The sequence below is a fragment of the Octopus bimaculoides genome, chromosome 15, assembly GCF_046866305.1.
Source record: "Octopus bimaculoides isolate indiv1 chromosome 15, ASM4686630v1, whole genome shotgun sequence".
Classification (NCBI taxonomy): Eukaryota; Metazoa; Mollusca; class Cephalopoda; order Octopoda; family Octopodidae; genus Octopus; species Octopus bimaculoides.
In genome coordinates this window covers 36,701,764-36,729,078 of record NC_142942.1, presented here as the reverse complement: position 1 = coordinate 36,729,078, position 27,315 = coordinate 36,701,764, and the positions used below count along the sequence as shown (strand labels likewise).

Here is a 27,315-nt window from a genome sequence, read left to right as displayed (position 1 = left end):
TAGACAGAAACTGAAAGAAGCCTACCATATATATATATATGTATATATATTGGAAGGTTTGGAGGTGATGTACAGGAATTATATTATAGAAAAAAATTAAGGTACTCAGAAATCTGGATGGTTGTACATTTACAGATTTTTATTAATGTCACATGTTTTATAAATCATATAAAGCGCTTTTCACTTAATCTTGTAGGATTTTCAAACATGTATGTATATATATATATATATATATATATATATATATATATATATATATATATATACACACATATATATATATATATATATATATACACACATATATACATACATATATATATATATACTTATATACATACATATATATATATTCATATATATACATATATATACATATATATATATATATATATATATATATATATATATATATATATATATATATATACGTGACACCACGCAGGTGCTTTTGTGTTGCACCACACCAGTGTTTTTACGTGGCACTGCATGGGTGCTTTTACATGGTACTGCATGGGTGCTTTTATGTGACACCACATGGGCTGCTCTTATGTGGCACTCCCATGAGTGCTTTACACCACCAGGAGGATCAGTCTTAACACTTCTGCTGTGGGTACAGGTCTTTTTAAGTACAGCCAAGCACCATGTGTCTTGGTCCTTTGTCATCTTGCCTGAAAGGTTCCGCTTCCTGAGGTCATTCTTCAGTACTTCATCCCATGTTTTCCGGGGTCTCCCACTTCACGTGTTCCATCTACTCTGAGAGATCAACACTTCTTTATGTAACTGTCAGCATTCATCCATGTCATATGACCAAATCAGTGCTGTCTTCTGTCTTGAACACAGCAACCAGTTCCTCTTATGCCTAACTTCTCTCTCAAAACACTGGCACTCTGTCGAACATACACACTTACATTACACATCCAGCAGAGAAAACTAGCCTCATTCCTTTCTAACCTTTGCAGGTCCTCTGCATTCAGGGCCCATGTCTCACTACCATGTAGAATTGCTGTCCGTATACATGCATCATACAATCTTCTTTTACTCAGAGAGGAAAACTGTCTGTGGTCAACAGAAGTAACAACTCTCTGAATTTCCTCCATCCTATATTTATTTTAGCTATCACACTCTCTGTGCATCCTCCCCCACTACTAATTTGGTCGTCTAGGTAGTAGAAATTATCTACTACCTTTAATGAGCCACTAACGCATTTGAGAAAATCAATTTCCTGAGACTCTAAGGTTTTTATGGACCCTGTGCATCTTCCAAATATAGAGACTATCTTCTCTGATAACTTTCCAATTAACCCACTGCACCCCTTGTGTGTCCATAGCTTGCACCAGGTACACCATATGGAGTTCCTGCTTACAGTTTTCCTACAAATTGGACAGGGCCACCTACCTGAGGGGTGTAGGGTCCTGTCAGTTTTCTTACTTATTAGGACCTTAATCTTTGTTAAGTTAACCTTAAGGATGAAAAATTCCAGGTTTTGCTTCCGCACCTGGAATTTTTCATCTAGCTCTGATATGGAATCTGCTGTGGGGGCCAAATCCTCAGCATATAGTAGTTCCCAGGGGCTGCCAGTCTTGTTTTTCTTTGTTATGGCCTGGAGGATAATAGTAAAAAGGAGGGGACTGAGGACTGAGCCTTGATGAACCCCTACCTGTACACCAAATTCTTCGCTGTACTCGTGGTTAACTCTCACCTTACTGACAGCATCTTTGCACATGGTCTGTACAGTTTTCACCAGCCACTCATCTATCCCAAGCCTCCTCAGAACTCACCGTATCACACAGTGGGACACTCTATCGAAGGTTTTTTGTAGATTAACAAATGCTAGGTATAAGTGTTGATTCTTAGCTAAGTACTTCTCTCAGTGTTGCCTGACTATGAAAATAGCATCGGTAGTGCTTCTTCCCCAGACAAAACTGAACTACATTTCGTCTAGCCTAATTCTGCTCTTAATTAATTGAGCAATAACTCTCTCTGTAACTTTCTTCACCAGGTCCAAGAGTTTGATGTCTCTATAATTGCTTCTATCTAATGCATTACCCCTACCCTTGTAACAGCTAACAATTATGCTGCTATGCCAGTATCTGTATGTTACACCTTCCTGAATGACCTGATTTACTATGCAGGTGACTAGCTCATATCCTGCCTTACTGGATATTACTTATGTAATATTTTTTTATAATATTGAGAAAATACTGTAAAAAAATTAAATTTTATTTTTCTGTGGACAGTGGTAGATTGGTTTCTGCTTATTATAATTAACAAAACAGAAGAAACAAAACAAAGTGTCTGTAGTTGAAGAAACATACATTTATATTCTTATGATATTCCATTAAAATATGAGGTGTAAAATTGAGCTTGTCATGTTGGATCTGCAAGAGTAAACAGGAAGGTAATAGTGTAAATGATTTCGGTGTCAATAATTTTAACATAACAATGAACCAGTTGAAACATTACTTGGCCTACTTTATCTAAATTATAATCATCATCATTACCATTTAATGTATATGGTCCATGCTAGCACAGGTAGAACAATTTGAAAGGATATGACAGGTTCAAAGATAAAATCATGCTCCAGTATCTGCTTTGGCATGGTTTTTGTGGCTGGATGTTCTTCCTAATATTGACCACTTTACTGCTGGTACTGGGTATTTTTTCCATGGCACTCACACTAGTGAGGTTGCACTGCAACCTGCAAGACTGAAGATCCCCTTCAGACTGAGTGGAACTACAAGAAAGAGGGAGGTGGTTTTATGCTATGGGATAGGATAGTGGTGGTGGTGAAAATGAAACAATTATATAGACCCTATGTAATAGGCAAAATATACTGTAATATAATAAGAATATCATTGTAGTACTGTTCTTATGAAATATGACACTGTATAACACTATATCATAGATTAATATCTTTGTATGTAATTGCTACTGTGAGAAACCTATCCAGAAAGAACAGGTTTATTGTTGGGGAAGAGCTACACAGCTACTTACATAATAGAAGAAAAGGTTGGGAGTGGCTATAATAGGAGTATCTCCTGTTCAGTAAGAAACCTATTCTCTCCAAACCTTTCCTTTTCACTAAACTCTCATCCAACAGCATAAAGCTACCAAGTAACACTACAAATAGGATTATTTCCTGTTTCATAATATTTTCATTTTATTTGAAATTAGATTATTTCTACTTTTCCTGGTTGAAAAGATTATGAATCTTTATGCATTAAAAACATTTTTTCCATAGTATTCATCTGGACTCTCCAGCCTCATAGGACTGGGCCACCATTGTGGTTTCTGTGGTGAGTTGGTCTTTTTACAGGGTACAAGCACTGTTCCTGCATTCAACCTTTCTTCTTTATCAGCTTGGTTTAGGATAGGTGGTGGTGGAGTTAGATATCATTCAAGAGGTTGTAAATAATTGTGAGGGAAGGGCTTTGATAATTGCTCATTGTTGGAAATTTGTGACCCTTGAAAACAAAGATAAATTTTAACCCTTTAGTATTCAGATTATTCTGTCTAATGTAAAACTTATTAATTCAGATTGTTTTGAACTAATCAAGCATTATCTTGTTACTTTGAGATTTTTGTAATTGTTTATTTTTAGAATGACATTATAGGGTAGATGGGAGAGGTCAGATCTGGCCAGTTTGTACATAACACATGTAGATAAACCAGCTAGATATGGCTGGTTTAAATGCTAAAGGATTAAATATTAAACTTTCACTTTAAGAATAATCAAATAGCAATTTCATATAAAAATATCTATGTAATGATATTTTTCATAGGTGTCATATTTTATTAAACAGTATCACAGTAATATAATTACCATATTACAGTATATTTCTTCCTGTTAAACAACTTCTGTAAGGTGCGGAATAGTTAGTAACCCATAAGCTGCATTAGGTCATACCGCAGTTTACAATTACTATGCACTGTTAATCAGTATTGATACTATATTTTGATAGTATCATCAGAAAACTACCACAGCAGTTGATAGTACATAGGCCCATTGTTATAATCAGTGTTTCTCATGTTTTATAGTAGTAACCTGTTGTATAATTGTGATAGAACATTCAAATATAATTTCACTTAACCCTTTAGCATTTAAACCGGCCATATCCCAACGATGATATTGAATTTAGCAGTAGACAAAAGGCGACATGTGAAGTGAACAATGAGATGGATGAGAGACAAAGTTGATGCCAGTGGGACTTGAAATTTAGAAAATAAAAAGAGACTGAAGAAATACCACAAGGCATTTTGCCTGATACTGTAAAAATTCTACTAATCCACTGATTAGAGTATCAAGTTAATGCTAACATCAAGATTTGTTTTTCTATAAAAAGTTAAAGAAACCTAGGATTCCAGGAAATGGTGGTTATGAAATGCAACCATTCTCTTCCTGAACCTTGAGGAAATTACTTTATACAAAAGTTCAAGTGAAGACTAAAGGCAATAAATGAAACTATTTCACCTCGGTGTTAGTATGCAAGTCACTTGAAATAACTAGATTTATTGATCACCTGCCACTGGGAGAACAACTTCTTTATGACGTATGTATGATCATAACACACTTGATTCATCAATTCAAGGAAATCTGGGATGGCCGGTGTTTCCTGTGATGAAACACAATAGCAATTACCACTCATATTCTGACTCTGCTTAAGAATAAATATTGTTAGTTTCAAGAAATAGTCTCCATCCTGCCAGAGAAAAGAGAGAAAAATTATTTGTATGTAAGTCACTGGACTGCAACCATGCTGGAGTACTGTCTTAAAGGGTTTTAGTCAAACAGTTGACCCAAGGACTTATTTTTAAGTCTGGTACTTCCATCACTTGCTTTTGCCAAACCACTGACCTAGAAGGATGTCAACCAACACACATGATGGGCTTCCACACAGTTTCTGTCTACTAAATTCACTGACACAGCATTGGTTGTTCCAGAGCTATAGCAGAAGACACTTGTCCAGGATACCATGCAGTGGGAATGAACCCAAAGTCACATGTTGCAAAGTAAGCCCCTTAACCACACAACCATGTCTGCATCTTAGCCACCCATTTTGCTTTCCACTGTCGGACAATATACTCTTTCTCTTTTTCTCTTTTACTTGTTTCAGTCATTTGACTGTGGCCATGCTGGAGCACCGTCTTTAGTCGAGCAAATCGATCCCAGGACTTATTCTTTGGATGCCTAGTACTTATTCTATCGGTCTCTTTTGCCGAACCGCTAAGTTACGGGAATGTAAACACACCAGCATCGGTTGTCAAGCGAAGCTGGGGGGACAAACACAGACACAGCCATGCTACATGGCAGTGAAACATGGGCTGTAACTGCTGAGGACATGCGTAAGCTCGCAAGGAATGAAGCCAGTATGCTCCGTTGGATGTGTAATGTCAATGTGAATACCCGTCAGAGTGTAAGTATCTTGAGAGAAAAGCTGAACATCAGAAGCATCAGTTGTGGTGTGCAAGAGAGACGATTGCGCTGGTATGGACATGTGGTGAGAATAGATGAGGATAGCTACGTGAAAAAGTGCCACACTCTAACAGTTGAGGGAACCCATGGAAGAGGTAGGCCCAGGAAGACCTGGGCTGAGGTGGTGAGGCAAGACCTTCGTACATTGGGCCTCACTGAGGCGATGACTACTGGCCGAGACCTTTGGAGGTGTGCTGTGCATGAGAAGACCCGGCAAGCCAAGTGAGATCGTTGCCAGTGCTCCTGGACTGGCTCTTGTGCGGGTGGCACATAAGATGCACCATTTTGAGCGTGGCCGTTGCCAGTACTGCCTGGCTGGCCTTCGTAGGATTTTCGAGTGAGGTCGTTGCCAGTGCCCCTGGACTGGCTTGTGCGGGTGGCACATAAAAGACACCATTTTGAGGGTGGCCGTTGCCAGTACCGCCTGACTGGCCTTCGTAGGATTTTTGAGCGAGATCGTTGCCAGTGCCCCTGGACTGGCTTGTGCGGGTGGCACATAAAAGACACCATTTCAAGCGTGGCCGTTGCCAGTACCGCCTGACTGGCCTTCGTAGGATTTTCGAGCGAGATCGTTGCCAGTGCCCCTGGACTGGCTTGTGCGGGTGGCACATAAAAGACACCATTTCGAGCGTGGCTGTTGCCAGTATTGCCTGACTGGCCTTCGTGCGGGTGACACGTAAAAGCACCTACTACACTCTCTGAGTGGTTGGCGTTAGGAAGGGCATCCAGCTGTAGAAACTCTGCCAAATTTAGATTGGAGCCTGGTGTTGCCATCCGGTTTCACCAGTCCTCAGTCAAATCGTCCAACCCATGCTAGCATGGAAAGCGGACGTTAAACGATGATGATGATGATGATGATGATATCCGGCCCAAATATTCAACCTGTTTTATGCTCAGACTGATTAGATCTGGTCTCTCACATCTACCCTACAAGATCATTTTAGATATAGCTAAGTAAAATCGCTGTCTTCCACACATACAAGCTTGTCCTTACAGGTGCTGGTGCCACTTAAAAAGCACCCATGCCAGTGCTGTGCTAACGCACCTGTGCCAGTGTTGCATAAACACACCTGTAGTGGTTATATGTGTATCATGGTAAACAGATGCAAAAGGAATGTGTATGCCTTTGAAGTAAACAAATGAGTGAATCGATTCATAGTTAAAATAATTTATTCACTGGACTTAATTTGTTGTTGGTACACATAATTCTTCGTTACATGCAAAATGTTGACAACTGCTATGAGTTGCTAGAAATAGAAGCAGGGTACATCTGTGGAAATGATATGTCAGCAATGAATATATGTGTGTGTGTGTGTGTGTGTGTGTGCGTGTGTGTGTGTGTGTGTGTGTGTGTGTATACATAGTTCATCTAATACAGTAGTCTACCATGGAACTTCGAACATTTCTCTGGGTCTATGCGAAAAGCTATTGTAGGACTTTCTCCCTCACTGGCTAGGCCCTTCTCCCTCACTGGCTAGGCCCTTCTCCCTCACTGGCTAAGCCCTTCTCCCTCTTTCGTCTGTCTGTTGACCGTATTCATCATAAACATGGCAGCTAGAAGGACAGATATACTGCAGCAGAGTTTGTACCTAAATAGGTTAACTCTTGTCCATTTAAACTTCATCTGACATGGCTGAGGTCGTAGATCAAAGGGAGATGATCAATCACTTTTTGACAGGACAAAGAAAACCTGTTTTCATGCCTGTTGATTGTGGTCGTTTGGATGACTGAGAATTCTTAGATTCGGTTTCGAATCTTGGCTTGAAGAAGGAAGTGTTAATTTTTACACACCCATAACAGTGACACATAAAAATCACTCAGCACACTCTCTTAAGTGGTTGGTGTTAGGAAGGGCATCAAATCATAAAAACTATGCCACAACAGACAGTTGGGGTCCGGACATCCTCACCGCTAGCCAAATCATCCAATCCATGCTAGTTAAACGAGGTTGTTAAACGAGGATGATGATATTAAAATCTCAAAGATACAAGATTCATAATTACTTCAAGCCTATGTGAATGAATAAATGTTACATTTGACAGAAAATGTGAATACTAAAATGTGAATTTCCTTAACTACCAAAATTTTACATTCCTGTAAATATAGTTGGGCATTGTGATTTAAATATATTTAATTTTAATGTGGAAAAAAAAAAAAAAAATCAGTAATATATTCATTTGTTTCCTTTAAAATAAACTGTGCAGAAATCAATTTAATAATGTTCACAAATTTATATAAGTTCATGTGCTATGAGAAGAAATTTGAATATTTAGGTGTGGACTATTTGTTGAGTAAAAGAAAATCAGATGATTTGGACAGTGTAAGTTTGAAGACTGTATCAAAAAGAGAGATAACCAAACAATTATACTATTTTGTCGGTCACACTAAAACCAAAGTTTTTGCTTAATTCAGGGAGCTTATTCTTGATCTCAACGACTGCATCATTGCCACCCTATCACCATTAAAAAAATAACTTACTTTCACTAAGTTTCACTCTATATTGGAATGCTCTTTAACAAGTGACATTTAACTCTTTAGCATTTAAACCAACCATATCCTGCCCAAATATTCTGCTTGTTTTATTTTCAAACCAACCAGGTTGGGCCTCCCACACTTATGTTACAATGTCATTCTAAAAATAAACAATTGCATCATCACGTTTTTGAAGCTATTTAATTCAAACCAATATGAATAAGTATGATTTATGTTTGACTGAGTAATTTCAATGTTAAATCACCTTTGACATTTCTCTTTTTACCATTATCATCTACTTTTCCATGTGCTTATAATATAATCCTATTGAGTCTCAGAGTTGACTGTTTTAATAGAATCTGAAAGTTGAGGCGGCGATGACAAGTCACAGACCTTTGGTGATATGCTGTGCTTGAGAAGACTCATCAAGCCAAGTGAAATTGTAGATGTGGCTGATGCCAGTGTCACATTACTGGCACCCATGCCGATGGCACATAAAAAGCACCCATTACACTCTTGGAGTGGTTGGCATTAGGAAAGGCATCCAGTTGTAGAAACCATGCCAAATCAGACTGGAACTCTGTGCAGCTCTCCAGCTTACCAGTTTCAGTCAGACTGTCTAACCCATACCAGCATGGAAAGCAGATGCTAAGTGATGATGAATGACGATGAGTAAAGAGCTGTAAGAGCACTCATAAAATACATTTTTTTTCCAAATGCTCAGAGAACTACCTAGAAATCATGATAAAATTAGCATTGGAGCGCAAATTATATGATGCTTATGTATGAAGTATGATGTTATATGTTAAGTGAAACATGAGCGTAATATGTGTGAAGTCTAGAAAGAAACATTCTCTTGGATGTTTAATGCTAGTGTGCATGAATAATGGAGCATATTTCATCTGAGGAAAACATGAGGTAAAAGAATCAGTTCCTGTGTATAGAAGAGAAGACTTCACTGATATGACTATGTGATTCATTTATAGGATGACAGTTGGGTAAAGAGTGCCAGGTGGTACCAACCTGTTGACAAGGGAAGTGATGAATGTTGATCTCAAGAGGTCGATTCTCATGAAAGAAATAATAAGGGACTGCATTAAGTTGCTTGGTGCTAGCCTGGAGAAAACCTAACTCTCGCAAGAATGGAAAAACTGGCATAAAATAATGTGATATTATGTATATAAGTTTATGTCTAGATATATATCTCAATGTATATTTATATTGATAATTCTTATATGCCTCTTCATTTCTTTGAATCACTTTCTCTCCTTGTGTTCCCCCCTTGTTGCTGTATTATAAGCTTAACACTGTTCTTCATTGTATGGTTGTTTCCCCACTTCCTGACATTCTTCAGTTGTAATTAGAGTAGTGCAACGTCTCATTTTATTCTTCACAAAAGGCTTCTGCCTGCTCAAATGTCAGAATTCTCTTCTCATGATACACAAATTTATTCCATTTTCCCAACTTTATTTAATTGGATTTTGCCTATGATAACCATTACTTCTTTCCATGGATGTTGGTGTATATCTTTATGTAAAATTTATAGTAGTAGCAGCAGTAGCAAAATTGAAATTTATGGTTAATTGAAAATAGTTACTGCAAAATGTTTTGTGAAATATTAAAATTGTTAGTGGTATCACATGATTTAGCCAATTTCTATTATCTCTTTGAATGCATTTGTTTTCAATATCTTTTTCTCTTTTCATTCAAAGCCTTTTCTTTTTTTCTTTGTATCTCAAGACAAAACTAATGTCAACTCTAAAACTATGTTCAGTATTTAAACCCAGATGTAAAGTAATTTAATTTTTTTCTCCTAATAAATTCATTGATAACACATTTAGTAATGCAACAAAATGTAAACAAACTTTTGTTGTTTTTGGAAGTGTCGAATGTGTTTTGTATTATAGAGACAGGAATAAAAACGCAGTATACAATTTGTTGCATTCCAAAAAAGCTATGATATTTAGCATTTAATTTGATGGATATTGTTGTCAGCAAGCCATTTAGCTTAATGGTAGAGTACTCAGTTGGTAACTGAGGGGTGTGGGTTTGAGTCCCGTGGCTGTCTGCTGGCAACTTTTTCTGTCTTGTAAGGTCAAAATACACAATCTTTCTGCTGTTTTCATGGCTATACTGTGTTTGAAATATTACTTTCTTGTCTGTAATACATTTATTAATCTTTGAATAAAAGTGATAGTAACAACAGTTACATCTTCTACCTTGTTGATGTTGGTATATGTCTTCAAAATTTAAATCATTTCCTGATCTTAATTCACTTTTCTAGATCCCTGTAAGCTGACCAAAGTAAACGTTCTCTATGTCGACTATGGCAACACTGAAGTTGTTTCAAGTGGAAGTCTACAAGAAATACCCTACTCTCTAAGTCAACTGCCATGTCAAGCAATCTGTTGTTCCTTAGCAAATGTATGTTTCTAAATTAATTACCATTTTATATTAACTAACAATAATGATTTTACTGATGCTGTTCTTTTATTTGTATCAATCAGGCGATACTGTTGTCATTGTCATCATCATTACCACCATCATCATCATCATCGTTTCAATGTTTTCTTTTTCATGCTTGCATGGGTCAGATGGAATTTGTTGAAGTGGATTTTTCACAGCCAAATGCCCTTCCTGATACCAACCCTCACCTATTTCCAATGAAGGTGGTTTATCCCCATGACCAGACATTGCTTTCACAGAAGACTGGAAACAAAGGACACTGCTTGCATGACAATGACTTTTGTTTACAGCTATCACATGAAGTCAAAGCAAGGAGGCATTAACAAATACACGCACACACACACGCACACACACATGTATATTGTGATCATCATCATCATCATCATCATCATCATCATCATCGTTTAACATCTGCCTTCCATGCTGGCATGGGTTGGATGGTTTGACAGGAGCCAGCCAGGTAGCAGACTACACCAGGCTACTGTGTCTGTTTTGGTATGGTTTTTATAACTGGATGCCCTTCCAAACACCAATCACCAGGAAGTGTTGATCTCTAATTGTAAAGGGAACATATAGAAACGGTAGATCCAGGAAGATGTGGAATAAAGTGGTGAGAAAGGATCTACAGATGTTAGGACTCATAGAGGGGATGACAAAGGACCAGGACTCTTGGCATTTGCTGTGCTTGCAAAAACACATCAAGCTAAGTAAAAGCATGATTACCCTTGCATACAAGCTTGTTCCCTGCAACTCTCTCCAGCTGAGCATCTCTAATCTTGCGGGCTTGTAAGTGTTGGTGCCACATAAAAAGCACTCATGCCAGTGCTGCATAAAAGCACCTAGTACGTGGTGTAAAGTGGGTAGTATTAGGAAGGGCACCCAGCCATAGAAACCATGTCAAAACAGACATAGAGCCTGAACAGCCCTTCAGCTGGTTAGCTCCTGTCAAACTGTCTAAACCATGCCAGCATTGAAAATAAATATTAAATGATGATGATGATACATATATGTGTGTGTGTGTGTGTGTGTGTGTATATATATATATATATATATATATATAAGTCAGTAAATAGTGGGGTTGTGTTAACCGCACGTGGAGAAATAATAGGAAAATGAAAAATAATAATAAGGCAGAATGCTAGACTGGAAGCATATTTTAATAAAGATTTCTAACCGGCTTTCATTGCGAAGCAAATTTTCAAGAAGAGGGAGAATGAAAACGTTCTTTACAAAGAAGTACAAAATGAAGAAAATAATATATAAAAAAATAATATATAAAAAAAAGTACAAAATTAAGAAAATAATATATAAAAAAAATAATATATAAAAAAAATATTTTTTTTATATATTATTTTTTTTATATATTTTTTTATATATTATTTTTTTTATATATTATTTTCTTCATTTTGTACTTCTTTGTAAAAAACATTTTCATTCTTCCTCTTCTTGAAAATTTGCTTCGCAATGAAAGCCGGTTAGAAATCTTTATTAAAATATGCTTCCAGTTTAGCATTCTGCCTTATTATTATTTTTCATTTTCCTATATATATATATATATATATATATATATATATATATATATATATATATATATATATGTAATACTTTGGATTAATGGGTATATGTCAATCAGTGTGTTGATGTGTTGAGTAAAGCACTGGCACGGTTTGAGCTACCTGATGTCATCTGCAGTTGTGGTATATTTCCGTTCGATCTACTTCAGGAATTCTATAGTGTTAGTTGGGATAATAATTGATTATGGAAACAGAAGATGGATTTGGTATTGGTCTTTATTTTGTGTGATGATTGTTTTGACCCATCCTGCTATTGTCCCTTATGAGTGGGATAGTATGTATCATGCTGTATTGCATCGATTTTGCAGTCTGGGTCATATCAGGTACATTCATACATAGAGTGGTGTCTCACTAAAGATCTTGAGTTTGGGCGGTCATGTTGTTATTTTCCCTCTCCTGTTAGGGAACGAAGTGTTGCTACAATTGTCATTATCATTAAATGTCCATAACAAAAATAGTAAATAATTGTAAATGTCAACATATACACTGTAGACAAAAAAAGAAAGAAAAAAGAAAAAAAAAATTTAACAAGGGTAAGTAAATGAGAGAGGGACACTGGAGAGATTAATTCACATTAAAATTTAAAACAAAAGAAGGGTACTAGAAAAAGGAAGAAAAAATATATATGCAGGTGAAAGTGTCTGGGAGGGCAAGAGGGTTAGTATACTTGCTAACATAGGTCAGGATGCGTATAGGCATATATGCACACATTCACACACTTACATACCCACACATATACCCACACAGAGACATAGGCACCCACACTCATCCTGGCCCAACGTGAATGTGTGCGTATATATCTATAGACATCCTGACCTGTGGTAGCAAGTATACTAACCCTCTTGCCCTCCCAGACACTTTCGCCTGCATATATATTTTTTCTTCCTTTTTCTCGTACCCTTGTCTTGTTTTAAACTTAATGTAATTTAATCCCTCCTGTCCCTCTCCCATTTACTTTCCTTTGTTCAATTTTTTTTTCTTTCTTTCCTGTCTACAGTGTATATGTTGACATTTACAATTATTTACTATTTTTGTTATGGACATTTAATGATAATGACAATTGTAGCATCACCCCATTCCCTGACTGGAGAGGGCAAATAACAACATGACCACCCAAACTCAAGATCTTTAGCAAGACACCACTCTATGTATGAATGCACCTGATGTTACCCAGACTGCAAAATGGATGCAACAAAACATGATGCATACAATCCCACTCATAAGGGACAATAGCGGGATGGGTCAAAACAATCATCGCACAAGATAAAGACCAATACCAAATCCATCATCTGTTTCCTTAATCGATTATCTCACACACACACACACACACACACACACACACACACACACACACAAGGCTGGTCTGAGGCTATAGTTGAAGACACTTGCCCGAGGTGCCATGTGGTTGGAAAGCAAACTTCTTACCACATAGCCATGCCTATATATTGTTTGATAGATTTCTCTAAAAATAACCACAACCCTATTTACTGGATATATTACAAGTGCTTTTGTATACAGATATCTCAAAAGTTAATAGACATCTCTCAGACCATTTTCATTGTGTGGACACTACCTGGTGCTTCAAACTTGTTAATGTGTTATTATTTTCATAAGGTGGGTGAGCTGGCAGAATAGTAAGCATGCCAGGCAAAATGCTCAGTAACATTTTATCTGTCTTAATGTTCTGAGTTCAAATTCTGCTGTGAACGAGCCTTGAAATTAACCAAGGTTAAGTTGGAGGCTCTTTGATGCCCAGTTTTCTTTTCACACCCAGATTTTTCTTTTCTAGTTCTGCTACAGGTTCTGCTATGAGAGCAATATCATCAGCATATATTAGTCCCTATGAGCTTCTGGTCTTAAATTCCTGTTATGGCCTGGAGGATGATGATGAATAAGAAGGGGCTGAGAATCAAGCTTTTTTGCACACCTACCTGTATCCTAAATTTGTTACTCATGGCTGACACTTACCTTACTAACAGCACCCTTGTACATGGCCTGTACCACTTTCTCAAGCCATTTGTCTATCCCTAGATTCCTCAGAGACCACCATATCACAGATCAATAAATGCCAAATAAAAGGGCTTATTCTTAGCTAAATACTTCTCTTGCCTGACTATGAAAATAGTGTCAGTAGTGCTTCTCTCCTGCACAAAGCCAAACTGCATCTCATCTTGGCTAATTCTGTTCTTAATTAATTCAGCTATTACTCTGTAACTTTCATCACCTGGTTCAGCAGTTTGATGCTTCTACAGTTACTTCTCTCCAAGGTATCTCCCTTATCCTTTTAGTAGCTGACTATTATGTAATTGCGCCAGTCATTGGAGATTACACCTTCCTTTTCATAACTATGTTTCTTTTGTAGGCCGTTCTTGTTAATTAAAAGCATCGCAAAAGAGGAAAACTAAAACAAAATCTTACAGAAAGCAGAGATTGTTTAGGATGACAATGAAAATACCTTACAGTTATATACATACAGAAAATGCTTAAAGGTTTAAGCTACAGCTGAGACTAAGCAAGAAAACTAAAAGAACCATCAGAGCCCCTAACTTCTTTCTTCATATATTTGCATTCAGTGTCTATACTCTAAGAGTTTGGCTTGCATAGGTCAACAGTAGTTCATTTACCTTCTCAAATGGTTAAGAAACTTAGCTATAGAAATGGCAGCATAATATTAGCAGAAGCTACTGAATGACAAGTAAATTTTTTTCTCAGAGCCGTTAACAGTCGGTTGATATGAATTTTGTATATTAGTGAGATTATTTTGTATGCTTACATAATACATATAGGTACACACATACACATAATTTGCATTGCTATGCCAAGTAACAACTAAACAATTATCTTGTGGCGATAAAAGAGCAAATTAAAAAATAAAAGTAAAAATAAATTCCACTAATTTGAAAGAGAGAGAGAGAGAGAGAGAGAGAGAGAGAGAGAGAGAGTTACTTGGTAAGTGATATATGTTTTGAGTCCTGTCATTAGACCCTTTGATTTCTTTCTGTCTCAAACTGATGCTTATAATGACATATTATTACATATATTTTACATACATTTTTTGCTTTTTAATTGCAGATTGCTCCCGTTGATATCAAGAATGATTGGTCAATAAATATCTCTGACATTTTCCAGAAATTAGTGTCTTATTCAGTTCTGTTGTGTATTCCCAAAATTTCCTGTACAGATGGTTTCCCACATTTAGTCCATTTGTATCCAATTGATTTCCCCAGTGCTTCCGCTTTGCAGCTCTACAGCATCAGTTTACAGCTTATCTCTAAAAATTGTGCTGTATACATCCCTATTTCTGAGCAAATTAATTTAATATGTAACATTCTGAAAACCTGGGTTCTATTCAATCAACAGCCAGTATTAGATTCCACTGAGGAGGACAGTATTTCTGTGACTTCTTACAGGAATGATGATATCACAAAAAGACAATATTATGATGGAAACATAAACCAACAGATTAGATCTGCATTTACAAAACGAATGGAGTGTTCTACAATTTATGAAGAGCCTTGTGAGGATTTTGAAGAAGAGAACTGTTTAAATGTTAATGTTGCTGATCAGTGTGAACATTCCACTTCTCAAACAAGTCCTGAAAAATTGAATTATCAAATAAGTTCTGAAATGTCTAATTGTCAAACAAAACCCAAAATATGCAATTCTCAGACAAGTCCTGAAAAATCTCTGTCTGAATCATCAACACTTCCATGCACTAATGTAACAACTGATAATAAAGAAGGTACATTAGAAAGTTGTTCTAGTGAACCTTTACCAAAACAATTTCAAACCACTGATACATCTATCAAAAAATACAACACATCCAACTCAGAAACTGAGAAAATACATGAAGTTGTATTTTCATATGTTTCAACTCCTTCTGATTTCTATGTTTATGTAATAAACTCTGCAACTATTGAGAGGCTTGCAGATCTTGTCCAAAGTCTTAATGAAAAGTTCTTGAGACTAAAACCAACTGAACTCTTAGAACTCTCTGAAACCTTGAAAATTGAGATCAATTCTTTATGCTGTTGTTATGACAAAACTGACCAATCTTACCATCGAGGTATTATTATTGACTTCAAATCTGCTCAGAAACCAAATAAAATGTCTGTTAAAGTTTTCTACATCGACTATGGATATATTGCCTGGATTTCAAGAAAGCACATTTACCCCATGAATATAGCTTATAAAAAGTTTCCTGCATTAGCTGTGCATTGTACATTGGCTAGAATATGTCCTGTTGGTCAAAAGCCACACCCTAGTGATACATACATCTGGCCAGAAAAGGCCAAGAAAGCATTTAAGAAAAATATCAACTTCAAAGATTCTTATGTCATGAAGATTGTATCTGGAAATCTGCCATCAACATCATTTAGGTAAAAGAATTAACCACTTTCATTAATTTGTCATTACCACCATCACTACCATCACTTTTATGTGTTTTTTCTTTCAGGCTTGTATAGCTTTGTCTTTACAGTCTTTCAACACTTGTATTCCTTCCTCATCTTCTTTGTGAGGGTCAACAATCTTAGATCTGCCCTTACCATTTCTACATTTGTTTTTTGCAGTCCTTCTCTTTCTCATTTTCTTTCCAGTTGGATCATCTAACACTTCCTCAACCAACTATCATTATACGTACACATTGCATCACCATATCAGCACAATTTTATCTGATTCCTAATTTACTCATTTTTCTTTCAGCTCACCTGCACATGTTAGCATGCCGGACTTTTCTCTTTGCAGCATTTTGTCCATCTCTACAGTTTAAGTTCAAATTCTGCTGAGGTCTACTTTCCCTTTCGTCCTTATGGTGTTGATAAAATAAATACCTGTTGAGCACTGGGATTGATGAAATTGATTTACTCCTTCCTCACAAAATTTCAGATCTTGTGCTTATCAAAGAAAGAGTTATCATTTTAATTTCACTTGCTCTGACTAATTCTTTAAGAGTAAGAAACAACCTGTTCCTTTCTCACTGACCTCTCTTTCCTGGTCTTTCAATCCATTTCCTTGTCTAGCTAATAGCACCTCTGTCATATCACATTAAGGAGACATCCCATATATTCATTGCCCTGATCTTGTTCTTTGCATTGAGCTTACTCTCTATAATTAATTTGGTTCTCCTCAGTTAAAACTATCCTTCATTTCATTCTCTTTGATTTTCTCATAGTCAAAAAACGCCCAAATACTTGTATCCATCCACCTCAACATCTTTTAATTCTCTTGCTGTTTGGTAGTTCTACACCATCAGATGACAATACTTTGCTTTTTTTTATGATAAGCATACCTCACTTGTTAATCCCAAATTCCATCCCCATATCCTTACTGAGTAACTGTTCTGTTGGAACAGACCATACATTTCACACTCACTCTCACTGAAGATCTAAATAACAGGTGATTCAACCTTTCCCCACTTTCCAAGGTGTACTTTGATGTTACTTTCTGTAATATCTGCATGATGGGTATCATACAAATCACAAACAGCATTGGTGACAGAGTATCTCCCTGAAATATGCCTCTCCTGATTCCAACCTTCACTAAAAATTCTTCACATGATGTTAACTCTGGATTCCTGATCTCTGGATGAAATTCAAAGTGTTAGCAGACACAAGTACCAACTCAAGACTTTATAAAATCCATGATCAGTAAACAAGTGTTACTTAGTCTGCTTGCTGTGCTGTGACAGCTGACACTTTCCATCATATCAGGAAAATAAAGTTGAGAGTTTTCATGATGATGATAATAATAATAATGATAATAATAATAATAATAATATACTTTTCATGTGTATGTATGTGTGTGTATATATATATATATATATATATATATATATATATATATATATATAAGCAAAAATTTAGATTCAGGTGAATATGGTACTTTAGTTGAGGCACCAGAATTTAGTACAGTATTATCCATACAATTTCAAAGTAAGGTGATTAAAATCAAAATAAGCAACAAGGATATCCAGAAGTAATGCAGAACGATAGTTTCGTGCAACTCCATAGAAGTTAACTTCTATGTTGTAGTAGAGGCAACATGTTCTTTGTCTATCTCCTTAACTTCTTGGAGCTTTTAGGTATAATTATACTGTGTCCATCTGTTCTAATTTAAATTAAATTCTATGTCTTTGTGCAGCTGAGGATTGCTCTACATTTTAAATTGATGTAATGATTGCATTGTTCAGTTAAATGGAGTTCCATGAAACGATCGTACTGCATTACCTCTGGATATCCTTGTTGCTTATTTTGATATATATATATATATATATATATATATATATATATATACACACACACACATGTATGTATGTATCATTATCATTTTAGCATTCACTTTTGATGCAAAGTTTTGATGCAGGTTTTTCTACGTAGCCAGATGTTTTCCTTTACACAAATCCTCACCTTTTTCCAAGTAAGGTAACATTTTCCCATGACCAGAAATGGTTTCACAGAAGATTGGAAATGATGGAAACTGCTTGCATGGAGTTAACACTTGTTTACAACCATCATGTGAAGCCAAGTCATGTGTGCGCATATACACACACAAACACACACACACACACACACACACACACACACACACACACGTTATAACTGCTTAAAATATTTAGACTTCTAGAGTTTATAACATGCAACTTTGACATTAATTTCTATTAATTTTGTGATAGTTATTTCCCTTGATATGTTACAACTTCACCATTTAAGAATTGCCGGAGTATAAATTATAAGGTACAACAGCTGAGGTAGAATTGACAATAACTAAATTAGTTCAGTATATGAATCTGTTCCGAGCCATTAAATTCATTATCATTTGTGTCGTTTGCTGAAAATTCAGGAATATGGGAATTCTAATATAATAGAAATGTGTGTATATATATTTATATAATAATCCGCTTGTTTGTTTGCCCATTATACTTTACTTAGAGACATGGAAGTAGAGTGAGTAAGAGGTAGAAGTGGAGTAAAATGAGAGAGAGAGAGAGAGGAAAAGTGTGAGTAGAGAAGAAAGAAGTGAGGAAGAAGCAGAGAAAGATGTATAAGGCCAAATGCATCATGTGGTTAGTTGAAGGGAGAGGTAAAGAGCAAGATTAAAAGATGGTGAGAGAAAAGAGGAGAGAGAAAAGTTAATGATGTGGTTAATAAAGTTAATGATAAGGTGGGGAGGGAAAGATAAAGAGAAAGTGATATGTTTTGGATACAATATTTAGCAGAGGGTAATGTTCTGGATAGTGAGGTTAAAGAAAGGCAGATAAAGTGCGTTACGTTGAGAGAGAGAAAGAGAGAGAGAGGGAGGAAGAGGGAGAGAGAGAGGAGAGGGGAGAGAGAGAAGGGGGAGAGAGAGTAAGAGAGAGAGAGAGAGAGCGAGAGAGAGAGAGAGAGCGAGAGAGAGAGAGAGAGAGAGAGAGAGAGAGTGTGTGTGTTTGTATTGTCAGAGCAGAAGTACATCAACAGCAAGAAAAAGTAGATATAAACAAACAGCTTAAATGAAATGAGCTTTGTTACTGAAAACTATAGTAGTGATGATGGTGGTGGTGTTGGTATGTTGATAGTGAAAAGAATTTTTTTTATTGAACTAAATCTATAATATTATTCTTCCACCTTTATGCTTTAATTTGTTAGAGCAGAGATGGAGTGAGAGAGGGAGAGAGCGAGCGGAAGAGGGAATGTGAGAGTGAGTGAGAGAGCAGATAGCCAGCTGATGCATTATACTGTCACTCATGTGATTAGTGGAAGTGAGAGAAATGTTAAAGACATGAAGAGGCGAATTACATGGTTAAAAAGTTTGTTGAAGAAGTAGAGAGAAAGAAAGCAATATAAAGTACTTAGCAAAGGGAAATTTTAAAATCATATAGTAGATTATTGTGACTGAAAGTTAAATAACTTAGGAAAATAAAAATTAAAATGCAAATTATCCTTTCTCTCTTAAATAGCTTCTCTTAATCTTCTCATTCTATGGAATTTCCACGGGTCCCACTAGTACATATATAAAGATAATGTAACAACATCTGTTGCAATCTACTATTAAAGCCTGTTATTCTCCATCCACTTGTTATAGTATCCTTGTATTAATCTTATGTAAAGAGGAGTTCCATATTATGTAACATATTATGTGGCAGCCAAATAAAGACATAAGAGCTCTTATGCACATGTTATGTGGTTTTCACTTGCATTAAACATTGTATGTGTGTGTGTGTGTGTGTGTGTACATATACGTATATATTATAGGCTATTTGGATTGTTGAGAAACTTGCTTCCCAATAACCTGGTTCCAGGTTCACCTTGAGCAAATGTCTTTTACTATAACTCCAGACCAACCAAAACCTTGTGAACAGATCTTGACAGATGGAAACTGAAAGAAGTCTGTTATGTGTGTGTGTGTGTGTATGTGTTCAGGGTGCAGTGAATATATTGTTGTCTAAATTATGCAAAAATGAAAAATAACACTGACATCTCATTTTAACAGATATATTTACCAAAATTACATAAAAATGTCTTGAAATACAAATGAGTAAATTTATTCAATAAAATCGCCATGGGCTCCAGACGACTTTGGAATCTCTTGCAGCTCTTCTGGACAGTTTCCTTGTTTAAGTTGGTGAATGCTGCCATAATCCTTGCCTTCCGTTCATCTTTGGTATTACAAGGAGTTTTGTTGGTCCCTTGCTCAACTGTGCCCCACACATAATAATCAAGGAGGTTGCAGTCTAGGGAGTTAGGTGGGCAGATGTTAGGGGTGATGTCGTGGCAGAATTTACCTGACAGCCACGATTGAGTTCTTCAGCTTGTGTGGCATGATGCAGAGTCCTGTTGCCAGACATAGGGTCTTCCAGCAGTCACTTTCTTGACCCAAGGCAGCGCTACCCACTCCAGGCACTTGATGTAGGCCTCCCTGTTGAGTCTGAGGCCGTGTGGGAAGATGAATGGAGGTATAACGTTGCCACCACTACTGATCACTCCATGATGTTGACTGGATGTTTGATTTTTATCACTCTCGGTACATGTTTTGGGGACACAGCAAGCCAATGGTTGTTTTGTGTGTTCACCATCTGCTCAGTTAATATACTTTTCATGTGTATGTGTATAGCCTTCATAGTGTGGCTGTGTGGCCTTTCCTCTTGCTCTTGATGGCTTGAGATAAAAATTGGCCCTTTCTCATCTTGTATGAGGAATATCGAATGTCTTCATGCACTACCTGCCTGATAGAAACTCAGACACTCCCATGTCCATGGTGATGGTCCTGATTGACTTGGAGGGATCATTGTCAATCATACCCTGGATCTCACTAACAAATCCAGGTTCTAATCTGATTTGACAAGGTTTCTACTGCTGGATGCCTTTCCTAATGCCAACCACTCTAAAAGTGTAGTGAGTGTCTTTTATGACCTGACACTAGCATCGGCCACAACTACGGTCTGACTTGGTTTGATAGGTCAATACAAACATGGTATATGTATATATATATGTATGTTTTATTTATTTCAGTCATTTGACTCTGGCCATACTGGAGCACTGCTTTTAGTCGAACAAATTGATCCCAGGACTTATTTTTTGTAAGTCTAGTACTTATTCCATCGGTCTATTTTGCTGAACTGCTAAGTTACGGGGACGTAAACACTCCAAATTCGGTCATGAAGCGATGGTGGGGGGGGGGGGACAAACACAGACACACAAACATATACATATATATATATGTGTATGTACAATGGGCTTCTTTCAGTTTTTGTCTACCAAATCCACTCACAAGGCTTTGGTCACAAGACACTTGCCCATGGTGCCACACTGTGGGACTGAACCTGGAATCATGTGATTGGTAAGCAAGCTACTTACCACACAGCCCCTCCTAAATAAATATGTAATGAGTTCTATGTTTTCATGCCTTGAACACATGACTGAAATATTTACCACTGAAGAGAAAATCAAATTTACTAAATCAAATTACTTTACCTGTAAACTTGTTTAAAACCTATTAAAATAGTCCTATTTATTTCTTTTTATGCTGTAGTTTTCAACAATATCTGAGTCCACCATTACAAGTTTTAATTGCAACGTTGAGTGATAAGAAAACAGAAAGTGTCCAGAATGCAGAAATCTGTATCAACTATGAATTGGTTCGATTGAACCATGCAACACTTACAGAGAAGTCTGCAGGTAGGGTATCAAATGCTATGTTTTGCTACTTACAGATTGTCTCATGTATGTACTGCTGTTCATATGCAATCCTTCTCACTCATACATACATACATACATACATACATACATACATACACACATGCATACATCCATGCACACACACATACATGTGTTGTAGGAACATTCACACACAAACAAATAAATGTCTCACTGATCATACAAGCATCTTTTACTGCCTATCTTTTACCATTTATCTTCTACTTGTTTCAGTCATTGGACAGTTGCCATGCTGGGGCACTGCCTTGAAGGGTCACTGCTTTGAAGCATCTACTACTGTGGCCTCTGGTGGACAATACCATCATAAGGCATAGGCAGTGCCATTATAAGGCATGGGCACACTGTGCAGTTGATCAGGGGCCTCATAGGTCTAGGGGCTCAATTCTGATCTATGTGTATTGTGGCTTGCTGTCTAAAACTAAATACTATAGGGCTTGCTGTACCGATTTACTCAGAGGCTTATGATGCTGTTAAGATGGCTTTGCTTGTAGGTGAAATTGGTAGAAGGGAACTGTATGAAAGCCTATGCATGTGTATCATCAACATCATCATCATCATCATCACCATTTAGCATCTGTTTTCCATACTGGCATGGGTCGAACAGTTTGACAGGAGGTGGCAACCCAGAGGACTGCACCATGCTCCAGTTGTCTGCCTAGGCATGGTTTTTACAGCTGGATGCCTTTCCAAATGTCAGCCATTTTTACAGTCTGGACTGGATGCTTTTTATGTGGCACCATTTATCACCATCATCATCATTGCCGTTTTGCTGTCTACTTTTCAAACCTTGCATGGATCAGATGAAATTTTTGGCAGGTGGATGGTTCTTCCTCTTGCCAGCCCACAATCCTCACCTGTTTCCAAGTAACATAATATTTCCCTTAGTCATTCAAACACTGAACTGCTTGATGACCAGACAACATGCCATTACAGAAGATTGCAAAGTATTGCAAACAAAGAAACTGTTTGTATGAAAAGTGATTTTGTTTTCTACCATTACACCAATGTGAAAACACACACGCACAAATGCACACACACATGCCAGCATCATCATCATTGTCAGCATTTAACATCAATTTTTCTATGTTTGCATGAGTTAGATAAAATTTGTTGAGGCAGATTATCTACAACTGGATGCTCCCATTGGTTGCCAAGCAAGTTAATGTTTTCTCATAGCTAAACATGTTTTTCAATGAAAGACTGGAAACAAAATGCCTCACTACTATGATGATGAGGATGATGCTCATTTACAACCAGTACATATTGTTCAGACAAGGGTACACATACATATACAGGTATACATGTAGATATACGTAGGACAAGCTTTTTACTGTTTCCATCTAAAACCACCTTGGTAATGCTTACCTCCATCCTCTCTGCCTTATTCAACCATTTCTCTCCCCAACATTTCATTCTCTAATACCCATTAATTCCTTACCACCTAAGAGCAGAATAGGCACATACTTGGTTGTCTCAGTTACTTTTCTTCTCTTGCCTACTGTCTCCACCAATCACTTCCTTTCTGTGATTTCCCTCCCTTCCCTGTGCTGCTCTTCATCATCAACACCTTGCTTCCTGCTAGCATCCTCAATACCCTCACGTATCCACTGCACCCCTCCATCTCCTATATTTCTCTCTACCATTTCTCCTATATTTCTCTCTACCATTTCTCCTATATTTCTCTCTACCATTTCTCCTATATTTCTCTCTACCATTTCTCCTATATTTCTCTCTACCATTTCTCCTATATTTCTCTCTACCATTTCTCCTATATTTCTCTCTACCATTTCTCCTATATTTCTCTCTACCATTTCTCCTATATTTCTCTCTACCATTTCTCCTATATTTCTCTCTACCATTTCTCCTATATTTCTCTCTACCATTTCTCCTATATTTCTCTCTACCATTTCTCCTATATTTCTCTCTACCATTTCTCCTATATTTCTCTCTACCATTTCTCCTATATTTCTCTCTACCATTTCTCCTATATTTCTCTCTACCATTTCTCCTATATTTCTCTCTACCATTTCTCCTATATTTCTCTCTACCATTTCTCCTATATTTCTCTCTACCATTTCTCCTATATTTCTCTCTACCATTTCTCCTATATTTCTCTCTACCATTTCTCCTATATTTCTCTCTACCATTTCTCCTATATTTCTCTCTACCATTTCTCCTATATTTCTCTCTACCATTTCTCCTATATTTCTCTCTACCATTTCTCCTATATTTCTCTCTACCATTTCTCCTATATTTCTCTCTACCATTTCTCCTATATTTCTCTCTACCATTTCTCCTATATTTCTCTCTACCATTTCTCCTATATTTCTCTCTACCATTTCTCCTATATTTCTCTCTACCATTTCTCCTATATTTCTCTCTACCATTTCTCCTATATTTCTCTCTATCATTTGCTACAATCACCTCATCCTGCCCACTCACCCGGCTCAAGCCCTTATATCACCTCACCTATTCTCACCAACCCCAATGTCCCATGAGGGCATGTCTTGACACATCTTCACCTTCATCTGCCTCACTATTGCTCTTTTTACCTTATTCTCTAACTCACCCTCTTTTGTTTTCCAACTGGGGTATCTGTGTATCTATGCTACAGCAAGACACCTGTCTTGCTATACCGTAAAGCTCTCAATTAGCACAAAGCAATACTCCTTCAATGGTACTCTCTCCTTCCAGTTCGGGAGTTTTTGTCTTGCATTGTACTTGTCAGTGCTGGTGCTATGTAAAACGGACTTGTGCCATATAAAAAGCACAGGTGCTGGTGCCACATAAAAGGCACTGTACACTTTGTAATGTGGTTGGCATTAGGAAGGGCATCCAGCTGTAGAAAACATACCCAAACAGACAATGGATGATGGTGTGACTCTCAGCCTTGTTAGCTCCTGTCAAACCATCCAACCCATGCCAGCATAGAAATTGAACATTAAACAATGATTATGATGGTATATATCTAGTAGAAGCATATTCACAGTGTGCTTGTTTTCTGCAAGTGGTCACATGACCTGGTCACATATTGACAAACCTGCTTGTGCCAATTGGGTGTTTTAAGTTGTTCAATCAGACCACTTGCCAGACAGGCAAAGTGTGGTGCATTTTGAGCCTACCCTCAGCTAAATAAGGAAACCTTTCCTGCTATTTCCTTAGTGAGTTGGGTTTGCACGATGGAGTTCGGACTTAGGCAGAGAGGAGTATATTTCGCAGACAGCCTGAGGTAGCTTTTGACATGTACGTTTGTGCCAGTTCTCCAGCAGAAGTTATGTTTCATATTTGTTTTTCTTGTTCTATCCAGCATATATCATCATTATGTACCAACTACATGTGAAATCATTGTGTATATATAAATAAGGTACAAAATAATCAGATACAAACATTCATCTACTTCCCTTGTACACACTCACACGTACACACATATACTCACAGAGAGCTGAAACGCTATTTGATTTTTCTTTTCAACGTTGAATGTTCACCATCCCACTTCCATTGCACACACACACACAAACACACACGCACACAAACATTCTCATGACTCCCTTTTACATACACACACTCATACTCACGCAGAGTTGAAATGCTGTTTGATTTTTGTTTTTCACCGTAGAACTTCCATCATCCCACTACCAAGTTTGCCGTCACCCCTTCCTTATTCATCTATCACCCCTTCCTTTCTCATTCATATGTTGTGACGGAGAAATACACAAGAGTATTATTATAGTACATATATCCAACACACACACACACACACACACACACACATATGTGAGTGTTTGTGTCTCTGGTTGTCTCCGACCACTGCTTGACAACCGGTGTTGGTGTGTTTACATTCCAGTAACTTGGTTGTCCAGTAAAAGAGCTGATAGAATAAATACTAGGCTTAAAAAGATAAGTCCTCGGGTCAATTTGTTCAACTCAAAGCCTTCAAGCAGTGCCTCAGCATGGCCACAGTCAAATGTAACAGTTAATTATGCTGCACACTTAACTATTAAATTAAGAGAAAAATTTGAAGATGTACCAGTCTCTGTATTTTTTGTAATTGTTTTGGATTTACACATACATACATACATACATACATACATACATATATTCATATACATACATGCTGAAGCAAGCATTATAACTTATTTTCTCATTCATACGATATGTAATAAGGCCTACCTGTTATTGGATTTCTCTTCGTTAATCTAGACCTGTATTTGCTGAGTTGTCTTTCTTGTACCATTTTATTTCTTTATAGAACTGGAACTGCTCAACTGGGATCCAATGTCTGTAGATTACGCCTCACTGCGGAATCGGTATGAAATTAACACTGATGATGCTCAGATTGCCACACAAGGATTCAGTAAGTTTATAGTTAATCAGTTCCTTTCCTGTATTCTCTCTCACATTTTCATTTATAATTACAGCCAAAACTCTGTTTTTATTAGATTTTTTTCAGGATTTATTTTGTGTTGGAAGCTACATTAATCCTAGTAACAGTTTCAGCAACAATATATATTTATATTGTAGCTGCTTGAATAAGAATAGCCTGGGCAAGTTCAGAGAGCTCCTACTTCTGCTGGTGACAAAGGGCCTCTCGCTCAGAGTAAAAGGTAGACTGTATGACGCATATGTATGAACAGCCATGCTACATGGCAGTGGAACATGGGCCGTGACTGCTGAGGACATGTGTAAGTTTGCAAAGAATGAAGCCAGTTTGCTCTGCTGGATGTGTAATGTCAGTGTGCATACACGACAGAGTGTAAATGCCCTGAAAGAAAAGTTGGATTTAAGAAGCATCGGATGTGGTGTGCAAGAGAGACGAATGCGCTGGTAAGGTCATGTGTTGCGAATGAATGAGGACAGCTCTGTGAAAAAGTGTCACACCCTAGCAGTTGAGGGAACCTGTGGAAGAGGTAGACCCAGTAAGACCTGGGATGAGGTGGTGAAGCATGACCTTCGAACATTGGGCCTTACCGAGGCAATGACTAGACAGAGACTTTTGGGGATATGCTATGCTTGAGAAGACCCGACAAGCCAATGAGATCATAACCTGTGGCCTATGCCAGTGGGTGTAACCAGCCCACTTATGAGTACCCCTCATTCATTGGACCATAAACTTTGCTTGCAAAGACCTATTGAG

The 27,315-nt window shown here is 37.2% G+C and overlaps 2 protein-coding genes across 2 annotated transcripts in view; both read left to right on the top strand.

The window, feature by feature from the left end:
• The window catches only part of LOC106883807 (uncharacterized), a 156,977-nt gene that overhangs the window by 55,338 nt on the left and 74,324 nt on the right, over nt 1–27,315 (top strand). Inside the window, exons 6-9 of the mRNA XM_014934944.3 lie at nt 10,233–10,372; nt 15,061–16,367; nt 21,997–22,142; nt 26,431–26,535. Coding sequence (XP_014790430.1) covers nt 10,233–10,372; nt 15,061–16,367; nt 21,997–22,142; nt 26,431–26,535 — 1,698 coding nt within the window. The remainder of the gene's footprint in view (nt 1–10,232; nt 10,373–15,060; nt 16,368–21,996; nt 22,143–26,430; nt 26,536–27,315) is intronic.
• On the top strand, nt 23,532–25,439 carry LOC149132493 (uncharacterized; the record flags this gene model as incomplete). The annotated part of the gene is made up of 2 exons (XM_089363994.1): nt 23,532–24,262; nt 25,247–25,439. Coding segments are annotated over 2 exons (798 nt in total), but the record flags the coding sequence as incomplete, so codon positions are not given.